Below are 12,096 nucleotides of genomic sequence, written 5' to 3' on the forward strand. Positions count from 1 at the left end.
TCTATATGTCCCGGCTCCGTCTCTATATGTCCCGGCTCCGTCTCTATATGTCCCGGCTCCGTCTCTGTATATCCCGGCTACGTCTCTGTATGTCCCGGCTCCGTCTCTATATGTCCCGGCTACGTCTCTGTATATCCCGGCTCCGTCTCTATATATCCCGGCTACGTCTCTATATATCCCGGCTACGTCTCTATATGTCCCGGCTCCGTCTCTATATATCCCGGCTACGTCTCTATATATCCCGGCTACGTCTCTATATGTCCCGGCTCCGTCTCTATATGTCCCGGCTACGTCTCTATATGTCCCGGCTCCGTATCTATATGTCCCGGCTCCGTCTCTATATGTCCCGGCTCCGTCTCTATATATCCCGGCTCCGTCTCTATATGTCCCGGCTCCGTCTCTATATGTCCCGGCTACGTCTCTATATGTCCCGGCTACGTCTCTATATGTCCCGGCTACGTCTCTATATGTCCCGGCTACGTCTCTATATGTCCCGGCTCCGTATCTATATGTCCCGGCTACGTCTCTATATGTCCCGGCTACGTCTCTATATATCCCGGCTACGTCTCTATATGTCCCGGCTACGTCTCTATATGTCCCGGCTCCGTCTCTATATGTCCCGGCTCCGTCTCTATATGTCCCGGCTCCGTCTCTATATGTCCCGGCTACGTCTCTATATGTCCCGGCTACGTCTCTATATGTCCCGGCTCCGTCTCTATATGTCCCGGCTACGTCTCTATATGTCCCGGCTACGTCTCTATATGTCCCGGCTCCGTCTCTATATGTCCCGGCTCCGTCTCTATATGTCCCGGCTACGTCTCTATATGTCCCGGCTACGTCTCTATATGTCCCGGCTACGTCTCTATATGTCCCGGCTACGTCTCTATATGTCCCGGCTCCGTCTCTATATGTCCCGGCTACGTCTCTATATGTCCCGGCTCCGTCTCTATATGTCCCGGCTCCGTCTCTATATGTCCCGGCTACGTCTCTATATGTCCCGGCTCCGTCTCTATATGTCCCGGCTACGTCTCTATATGTCCCGGCTCCGTCTCTATATGTCCCGGCTACGTCTCTATATGTCCCGGCTACGTCTCTATATGTCCCGGCTCCGTCTCTATCCCCCAGCTCTCATCTACAACCCCATTCAGAACCACTCTGGAGATCTACAAAAGGCATGTGATTCAATTTTGAAAGGCAGAAGCTCTCTATCTCCCCATCTCCTGTAAAGGGGGAAGAGAGGGAGGGAAAGGGGGGCGGGGAAGAGAGAGACCATTGTGTGTCTGTCTCAGGGGTGTGCGACCCTGACACGGTTTTAATCCTACACGCGTTCAACAGCTGCTGTCCCGCTCCCCGTAGCCCCCCAGGTTAAAGAATAGGACTGATTTGATCAATTTACAACACTTGATTTGGAAACAGCGACACTCTGCTCCCTCTCCACCTTGCTCATAGTGTCCTGTTGATTGAATGTAATCTGAAGTTGAAGTGGGTGGGGGTGTATTTAAAGGGATAGTTCTCCCAAATGACATATTGGTTTCCTTACCCTGTAAGCGGTCTATGGACAAGGTATAACAGCAATCCATACTTATGTTTTAGCATTTGTGGCACAAATACCATTCATCCATGGGACTGATATTAGCATTGTTTCGCCTCATGTTCAAATCATCTACAAGTGACTTTGTTGAGCTTCACAATCAATTTGAGATACAGGTTTTAAGTATCTAAAAAAGTAACACCCACGTGTTAGAATGAAGTCTTAGATTTGGCATAGTTCCTGCGCTGTGCAGAAATTAATCCATAATTAGGAGTCTATAATTATTTTCTAGTGTATATATATGAACTGTCAGACATTTTTAATATTACATAGCAATGATGTCTTGGTTAACTGTGTCTGTAAGAAGCTGAGCCAGACTGCGGACACACACACTACAATTATCCCTCTCTTTATCCAAATAAAAGGTAATTATGAAACAGACAGTGAAGCTGACACCCAGACAGAAATGCACCCTGGGTTACAGAACAGTGAAGTGTGTCTGCAATACTAGATAAATATTCACTGACTGACTATAGAGGTCACAGTATGACGAAGGTAATGCCTGTTAGACAGCCATGGTGCTGTTACTATGGGCCTGCAATCTGACAGCAATTACACACACACACACACGTGTGAATACACACATGCACACACAAACCCCAAGAGAAAATATTTACACTCGTGTGAAGATCAGTGTGAGGCTGTGAGCTCATCTGGAAGGTGTAGAATAGTTAAGACAGCAGGCGCATGCAACAACTCTGTATATTAATGGTTCAGAGAGTGTGTTTTTTGCTCAGCGCATTTGTTTGCAAGTAGATGGTTTATATGATGGAATATTGAGACATTTTATGTTAATGACAGATGTTTTATACATGTTATTTTAGAATGTTTGCCGTTAGTGTTGTTGGTGTAATACTACTGTAAATTGTGTTGATTCTATGTCAAATGCCAAATACAGTACATCAAGTACTGTAAAATAAATTGCTACTGTATTTAATATTTCATAACTAGAATAAAAATTAGATGGCTGTGGCTCGTGTGTGTGTGTGTGTGTGTGTGTGTGTGTGTGTGTGTGTGTGTGTGTGTGTGTTTCCAGGGAAGCTGACCCAGATAGTGTTTGGTCACCGTGACGTGGTGACGTGTCTGGCCAGGTCTGAGTCGTACATCGGAGGGGACTGCTACGTCCTGTCAGGCTCCAGAGACGCCACGTTACTGCTCTGGTACTGGAACGGAAAACACAGCAGCATTGGAGAGAACCCCGGAAGTAAGTACACCTTCTATGCTAGGGGGGGAAATCCTACAGTAACATGAAGAGTACGTCTGCGTTTACACAGGCAGCCCAAATCCGATTTTTTTTTTTCTCTTACTAATTGGTCTTTTGACCAATCAGATCAGCTCTTTTGCCAATAATTGGGAAAACAATCAGAATAGGGCTGCCTGTGTAGAGTACCACACTGTCGCCCAGAACCCTCTCTCTCAGAGACAGGTCTGACTGTATTTACGGCCCCAGTCTGTAAAGTAACAGCTAGTTTCATCTGACCACACTAGGTCTCCAAACACACAGATTGGATTTCAGGGAACTGGCTGTGGTCAAGAAATGGGCTCTCGCTCTGTAGTGTGTGTGTGTGTGTGTGTGTGTTAGAGAGAAAGTTAGTGTGTGTGAGAGAACGTTAGTGTGTGTGTGCGCCCATACATGTGTGTGTTGTCCCTCCATGTGTGTGAGAGAGAGTCCGAGGACCACTTAGAGACGGTAAATGTGACGTGGGGGTCGCTGGTCACATGGAAGCCCACCACCTTCCATCTGATGCGGGGTTAGAACAGTCATGAGAAGTGCAAAACATTACCGTTGGGGGCTGCCCCTTACAGCCCTTACTCTTACCATGACATATGACACGGACCGTGATGATCAAAGGACTTAACACACAGCACAGAGCAGTGAGAGTCACTGCCTCCATGGTACTAATTTGGCTGGCTTAGAGACCCTTACATCCTGTTAAGTGCTCTGCTACAAATGGACTGCAATTTATGACAAATTGTGATTTGGTTAATAAGACACATCGGTTGTTGATCTGGAACACGGAACGTTAGATGGTAGCGTGTCACTGACCTCATCTGGTGTTTTGGATGTGGATGTCGCAGTCTTTCCCACCATAAGTGGAATTTACCAAGAGGTCTTTCTAAAACTTAAACAAACCAAGGTCTACGGTACTGGTCTACGGGGGAAGTGGGCATGTTGATTAAGTTACAAAATACAGAGTTTTGGCTGCTATTTTACAGATTTGGCTGCTATTTTACAGATTTTGGCTGCTATTTTACAGATTTTGGCTGCTATTTTACAGATTTTGGCTGCTATTTTACAGATTTTGGCTGCTATTTTACAGATTTGGCTGCTATTTTACAGATATTGGCTGCTATTTTACAGATATTGGCTGCTATTTTACAGATTTGGCTGCTATTTTACAGATTTGGCTGCTATTTTACAGATTTTGGCTGCTATTTTACAGATTTTGGCTGCTATTTTACAGATTTTGGCTGCTATTTTACAGATTTTGGCTGCTATTTTACAGATATTGGCTGCTATTTTACAGATATTGGCTGCTATTTTACAGATTTTGGCTGCTATTTTACAGATTTTGGCTGCTATTTTACAGATTTTGGCTGCTATTTTACAGATTTTGGCTGCTATTTTACAGATTTTGGCTGCTATTTTACAGATTTTGGCTGCTATTTTACAGATTTGGCTGCTATTTTACAGATTTGGCTGCTATTTTACAGATTTGGCTGCTATTTTACAGATTTTGGCTGCTATTTTGTGATTTAGCAGTCGAGGTATTCCTTGTTTCCGAGGTGTAAATTACCATTGACCCGCATATTCGGTTAATTCTAAATGATATAAATAATTAGATGTATAATATATTACCATATGAGGTTATTACTTCACACATGGATGATTACATCACTCTGAGTACAATCAGTAGAAATGTACATTTCATTAATAAAACATGCATACTGTGGGCTGTGTTCATTTATAACAAATAGATCAAACAAGAAAAGATAATTACATTCTACATACGTTATATGATGTGTGTTCCTTATGAATCCCCAATTCCACATCGGCTACGTGTGATTTTAAGGTTGGCAGATTTGATTGAATGGGGCAGTTGGCATAGGAGTAGGGTATCTGTGTCGATATGTACATTGTTCTTCCACTGCCTTAGGCAGTGCCAGTTTGCATGGTGTACAGTCTAGTAGTGAATCTAGCGTGTGTGTTTGTATAAAGTGTGTGTGTGTGTGTACAGTGCCTTCAGAAAGTATTCATACCCATTGACTTATTCCACATTTTGTTGTGTTACAGCCTGAATTTAAAATGGATGAAATATATCTATTTTTCTCTTACCCATCTACACTCAAAAACCCCATAATGACAAACAGAAAACAGGATTTTAGAAATGTTACCAAAGTTATTGAAAATGAAATACAGAAATATCTAATTTACATAAGTATTCACACCCCTGAGTCAATACTTTGTAGAAGCAGTCTTTCTGGGTAAGTCTCTAAGAGCTTTCCACACCTGGATTGTGCAACACTTGCCCATTTATTATTTTCAAAATTCTTCAAGCTCTTGTCAAAGTGGTTGTTGATCATTGCTAGACAACCATTTTCAGGTCTTGCCATAGATTTTCAAGTAGATTTAAGTCAGAACTGTATCTCGGCCACTCAAGAACATTCAATGTCGTCTTGGTAAGCAACTCCAGTGTATATTTGGACTTGTGTTTTAGGTTGTTGTCCTGCTGAAACGTGAATTTGTCTCCCAGTGTCTGGTGGACAGCAGACTGAACTATGTTTTCCTCTAGGATTCTGCCTGTGCTTAGCTCCATTACATTTATCTTTTATCCAGTCCTTAACGATTACAAGCATACCCATAACATGTTGCAGCCACTAATATGCTGGAAAATATGGAGAGTGGTACTCAGTAATGTGTTGTATTGGATTTGCCCCAAACATAACACTTTCTATTCAGGACAACAAGTTAATTGCTTTGTCACATTTTTTGCAGTGTTACTTTAGTGCCTTGGAGTATTTGTGTTCTGGATGTTTTGGTGTATTTGTGTTCTGTACAGGCATCCTTATTTTCCCTCTGTCAATTAGGTCAATTATTGTGGAGTAACTACACTGTTGTTGATCCATCCTCAGTTTTCTCCTATCACAGCCAATTAACTGTTTTAAAGTCACCATTGGCACTCATGGTGAAATCCCTGAGCGGTTTCCTTCCTCTCCGGCATCTGAGTTAGGAAGGACACCTGTATCTTTGTCGTGACTGGGTGTATTGATACACCATCCAAAGTGTAACTTCACCATGCTTGAATGGATATTCAATGTCTTTTTAATAAAATATATTTTATTTATCTACCAATAGTAGGTGCCCTTATTTGCGAGGCATTGGAAAACCTTCCTGGTCTTTGTGGTTAAATCTGTGTTTGAAATTCACTGCTCGACTGGGGGACCTTACAGATAATTGTATGTGTGGGGAACAGAGATCGGATAGTCATTTAAAAATCATGTTAAACACTAAGTACATGCAACTTATTGGTACTTTTAAGCATTTCTACTACTGAACTCATTTAGGCTTGCCATAACAAAGGGCTTGAATACTTATTGACTCAAGACATTTCAGCTTTTCATTTGTAAAAATGTTTATAAACATAATTCCACTTTGACATCATGGGGTATTGTGTGTTGACCTGTGACACATTTTTAAAAATTTGATTAAAAAAAAAAAATCAGTCTATAACTCAACAAAATGTGGAAAAAGTCAAGCAGTGGAAATACATTTCTGAAGGCTGTATCTGTATATGTGCATCTGTTATTCTTCGGCCTTAGTCTGAGCCAGCCAGCCTGCGTTGTGTACAGAGTAGTTTGTGTGAATCAAGTCTGTCTCTCTGTCTCGGTCTCTCTGTCTCGGTCTCTCTGTCTCGGTCTCTCTGTCTCGGTCTCTGAGTGTGTGTGCATCTGTTATTCTCCAGCCTGCCAGATTCTGCATGGTGCAGCAGTGAGTTTTAGCAGCAGTACTTTAATCAGTCCGGCCCACCACCACAATATGATGCTCCGCATCAGGGTCTGCTAACCGTAGAGCACGAACGAACACACACACACACACACACACACACACACACACACACACACACACACACACACACACACACACACACACACACACACACACACACACACACACACACACACACACACACACACACACACACACACACCAGCGATTCCTTTATTCTCCCGCCAAACACAGTGCTTTCAAGTTCAGCCCCCTAACACACACACACACACACACGCTAGTTCCTGTTTAGCTGCTGGCTGACACAGATTAGCCTTCTCTGTGCCAAATGTGTCTGCAGTATCCAAATCGTACATTTGCACACACACACTACACACACATCTACACAATCAGTGCCTGCTCCTTACACTCTTCTCTGTGTGAGTGAGTGAAGAGCAGTAGAGAGCATGCACAGTGGGAGGGGATTCTGCAGACTATACTGACCTCTGGTGGCTCAACGGTAGAACACACAGGTTTATGGGTTGTTCCCCCCACATTTTAAACCATGACTTTTTTAATAAAGATACATTTAGGAAGTAGCCTCTAGATAATCATTCAGTGAACAACAGCTGAAATTATATATTTTTTCTCTCTAAGCATTACACAAACACACACATTTATCTTTCCCAAGGTAAATGATACCCTTCTCAGTACACACACACACACACATTTCTCTTTCCCCAGGTAAGTGATACTCTTTTCAGTCTACACACACACATGTTAGCTGTGTTGGTTTTATATATTATATTGTAATCAGATGTCTGCCTAATGCAAACCAAATGGTGGCGAGCAGCTCAAAAGGTTAAACGATACACCAATATATCAGTTTTATTGATCTTCCACGGGCAAAATCCGACATCACGCTTTAATCCTCGCCGTTGTAGGGCATAAATCAGCGTTTCTGACGTTTAGGATGTTTGACAGTTAACTTAATGAAATCTATACATGGAGAGATCATGACCTGTTGGTCTGGTGTGGCCACAGTGTCAGCATGGTGGAACATAGTTGGAAAGTCGTCAGGGTGCCTGCCCGGGCCTTTAAAAGCCGTTAAAATATTTCACTGAAATGAACATAAAGGGCTTGTCCATCATACCAGGAGCCTTTTTACTTTACAGGGGAGGTCAGTGGAGGTACAGAACTTTCTGCCTTTACTGTGTTTAGGGTTACTAACCACCAAGCTGAAGGCAGTTAGTGTATCGGAGGAGTCTGCACTAATGAAAGATTTACACACGTTGTGTTTTTACTCCAGAAAGTTCAGGAGTCAGTCATTTATGTGTATTGAGTTAAACTAAACCAAAGTCTAATTCAATTGCGGAGTGAAGTTGTTAAATGTGCAGTCAAAATACTCAAATTTAAACCAACGCTTGTTGATTTGCACAATGGCTATATAGTGGGAAAAGGGCTAGTGAAAGAGGCACATCAATGGTGAACACAGTCAGCTATCTCCTAGGTATTTTCTCTACAACATCAATGGTGAACATAGTCAGCTATCTCCTAGGTATTTTCTCTACAACATCAATGGTGAACATAGTCAGCTATCTCCTAGGTATTTTCTCTACAACATCAATGGTGAACATAGTCAGCTATCTCCTAGGTATGTTCTCTACAACATCAATGGTGAACATAGTCAGCTATCTCCTAGGTATGTTCTCTACAACATCAATGGTGAACATAGTCAGCTATCTCCTAGGTATGTTCTCTACAACATCAATGGTGAACATAGTCAGCTATCTCCTAGGTATGTTCTCTACAACATCAATGGTGAACATAGTCAGCTATCTCCTAGGTATGTTCTCTACAACATCAATGGTGAACATAGTCAGCTATCTCCTAGGTATGTTCTCTACAACATCAATGGTGAACATAGTCAGCTATCTCCTAGGTATCTTCTCTACAACATCACTCCTCAGAACGTGCTATTCCAATCCTCAAGGCTCAGCAAAGTAACAGCATATTCTATAGGTGGCTTCCATGTAAAACAATTCGGTATTTAACAACCATGTCCATTCTAGCTTTTCCATTTCTATGACTTCCTTCTTGAAGTGTTGTCTGTCGGTCTGTCTGCTGCTGTAGTTGAACTTGACCCTGTCCTCTCCTCTGTTTGAGAAGACCCAGGGCACCCTGCGAGACGTGGCGTTGAGACGCCCTCTGTCTGATAGTGAACTCCTAATGAACTGCAGTGTGGGACTGACTGTGGTACAGTGCTTTAGCAGCTTTAGTATGACCTCTGACCTCTCACCCCACATCAAAGGGAGCAGGGGTCAGCTGGGACCCCCTGTTAAACACCAATATTATCAGTGCAGCAACCTGGCTCCTGTAAAGCACCACAAAGTGGCAGGCAGACTTTACCATCCCTCAGAGAGAGGGAGGGAGGGAGGGAGGGAGGGAGGGAGGGAGGGAGGGAGAGGGGGGGTAAGGTTGGACTCTTTCTTCTCTGTCTACTCTGCAGTGCATGTCCATTGGCTGTATTTACTTAACAAGTTTCATCACTGACTGATGTAGTGGTCAACATTGTGGTATATCCAACAGTGGGCAGTACCAGTATTGGCAGGACAGGTGTTGATTGGTTGGAGCTAACCCAGGGCAGAACTCTTGTTTGGGCTCTTGTCTCTGACGGCTCAGCCCAACGTAAGTGAATGATGGGCTGTTCTTTTTGGCACATCTCTTTCTCTTCTCCTCATCTCCTAAAGGACGGTGTCAGAGCCCAGTCTCTTGTCTGGAGGCATCTGGAGTTGGTCAGGCTCTTCTGGGGAAGTACAGTGTATTAAAGGAAGAGGGAGATTGTTAGTGACAAGTGTTGGAGAGAGAGAGTGGAGATGATATGGCTGGATGAGTCCTGTCTATTTGCTGAGAGGGGTGGGGGTGAGTTGGGAGTGTGTGTTTTGGTCTGGGTCTCTGATGAAGAATAATTATTCTAGAATAAATGGCAGCTACTATGCTCTAGTTCCAGTGATGGTCAGAGTCCACCACATATCCTTAAATAAGGACCAATTCTCACAACCACCCACACCTAATAGCTAAAACCACTGACTGTTATGATGAGAGCTCGTCAGAATCACTCTGCATTGTTTTATAGCCGGAGCACATACTCTGACAATATGTTGCCATTCGTTTCTGAATTCTCATTTCTATGTGGTGAAATGCATGACCATAAAGTGGGTCTTCCACTTTGAATATACCAAGCATCACATTCTGAGGCACTATGACTTATAGGGAATTATTGTGGGGATTTACCGCCCTTTAGTGGCTGTAAAACGAACATGCCCACACCTGATTTCCATTGGCTAACGTGCGTTTGTGTGTTTTTCCCCAGCTGAGTTTGTGACGCCCAGAGCCATCCTGACGGGTCATGACTGTGAGGTGACCTGCGCCAGTGTGTGTGCCGAGCTGGGACTTGTCATCAGTGGCTGCAGAGGTGAGTGTGTGGGTGGATCAACCGAGGCCTCTTGCTACAGACTAGGTTCAAAAGTAACTTAGATCTTGGTCACACTGACAATATGAATGTCAGAACAGTGAACACTTTCATACTGAACAACCTCATACTGTCAATGTAGACAGGTCTGTAAGTCGCTTTGGATTTAGAAGAAGAAATGACCATGTTATAATGTCATTATGATGATAAACCCGTGAGTGAATCAGTGGAAATCAGAGCCTGGTTAGTAACTTCTATGTTCCTCCACTCACAGAGGGCCCGTGTCTGATCCATTCCATGAATGGGGATCTGCTGCGGACCCTGGAGGGTCCGGGGGGCTGCGTGCAGCCCCGTCTCATCCAGTCCTCTACAGAGGGCCACGCCGTGGTCTACTACGACAAGGGACACTTCTGCTTCTTCTCCATCAACGGAAAGCTGCTGGGACACATGGAGGTGGAGGAGAACATCAGGGTAAAGGAACCCACTGATATAGAGGGACAAAGTCATTTCATTAAGCTTCTAACGGTTTTAATGTTTTGTTGGAAAGCCTAGTGTACACACGTTTCGACCTTCAAGTTCAAAGTAAGGTGCTTATTTCTAGAGTGGGCTGCCTCTCTCTGTTCTATTCTACTGGTCTGTGAAAGTCTCTGTGCTTCATCATGCCAGTGGTCTGCTCTCTGATTAAAGGACAGCTCTGTGGTCTGTCTGCCTCAGGGCATACACATCTACAAGCCCCTCACGCACACACACATGCGCGCACACACACACACACTTCTAGCCTAGGAAGTACCAGGTCAAAGGCTCTTTACTTCCATTTCTCCTCCAACCTCTCCTCTCCTCCAGTCCAGACAAGCCTCTTTGATCCTGGGCTCCCGTGTCGAGTCCTATCAGGTCTTAGTGCTGGTTCAACATGGCAGGAGGGCGGACATTCTCCCAGTCCTAGCCCCATTAACAACCCTCAGGCACCACCCGACACATTCCCACATTTCACATTTCCTGCCTCACGGCTACGGTGTCACAAAATGGCCGCGGCTCTTTGGCCAGTTTCCCTTTCCCCCTGTTTCCGATGGGCCTGGGAAATGTAACCCAGTCCCTCATAGGCACACCTGCTTCCCATTTGAGACAGCTGTATTCTGCCCCTGTCACCCAGTCACAGTCATAGTCACAGCCATAGCACCAGGACTTAGACTGATTACTGAGCTATATACATACATATACCCCCCCCCCCCCCCCCCCCCCCCATTTGTTTCCAATAAGCAGACTGGATCAGAATTCATTGGCAGAGCAAGTCTGGTATTGAGTTGGTGTTGACATGCTGCTGAATAGGATATGTTTTTACATGGATAACCTTAGAAGTTTAGAATGATTGTCTACTGTAATGTTTCAGATTCTACGGAAGATCAGGTTGGTGAGATCCAGATCAAATGATCCCCCAAATAGCTGTTATGAAGATTAGTTTTCCGATATTATCCACCGCTATTTTGTTAACTACAACAGTTTTGCCAATAGTGTAGCCAGCCTCCTTTTCTCATGTATATGAACTGTTAGTCTTTATTTATCAGATCCACAATGACTCTCTGATAGACAGTTAGTTGCTGTCTTATCCAACACAGTTGTAGGTTTTGCCAGGTCCCCGTAGTGTACTCCCCAGCTCGTTCGTTTCATGTACATAAACCGTAAGCCATTCCTGGGCCATTTTGCGTCTCTCCTCTGCTGTGCGTTGTAAATTCCTGCCACGTCAGACAGAATCAGGGCAGTCTTAACATCTCAGGGTAGCTCTGTGAGAGCAGCGGCCCCCCTCGTCTCAGTATGAGGCCTGGACGTGGTGTTTAATGCACTGCACTAGACACCAGTATCAATCTTCAGCTAGCGCTGCGTCCCACCACACAGCAGGACTCCGGGATAAATAAATGTTTGTCCTGGCCCAAGGTGTCCCCTTACAGTAGTCTCGTCCCAGACTGTGTGTTGCTGTGTGTGTGTGTGGGTACATTTTTGTGTGTGGGTGCACAAGTGCTTATGTGTGCATGCAGCGTGAATGTGACAGGG

At 44.2% G+C, this 12,096-nt stretch overlaps 1 protein-coding gene across 1 annotated transcript in view; it reads left to right on the forward strand.

Annotated features, from left to right (window-relative positions):
* Window positions 1-12,096, forward strand: part of LOC129841026 (lipopolysaccharide-responsive and beige-like anchor protein) — a 329,530-nt gene that overhangs the window by 311,290 nt on the left and 6,144 nt on the right. Inside the window, exons 57-59 of the mRNA XM_055909138.1 lie at window positions 2,628-2,795; window positions 9,952-10,053; window positions 10,325-10,521. Of these exons, the coding sequence (XP_055765113.1) occupies window positions 2,628-2,795; window positions 9,952-10,053; window positions 10,325-10,521 (467 nt within the window). The remainder of the gene's footprint in view (window positions 1-2,627; window positions 2,796-9,951; window positions 10,054-10,324; window positions 10,522-12,096) is intronic.

Source organism: Salvelinus fontinalis, chromosome 42 (genome assembly GCF_029448725.1).
Source record: "Salvelinus fontinalis isolate EN_2023a chromosome 42, ASM2944872v1, whole genome shotgun sequence".
NCBI lineage: Eukaryota > Metazoa > Chordata > Actinopteri > Salmoniformes > Salmonidae > Salvelinus > Salvelinus fontinalis.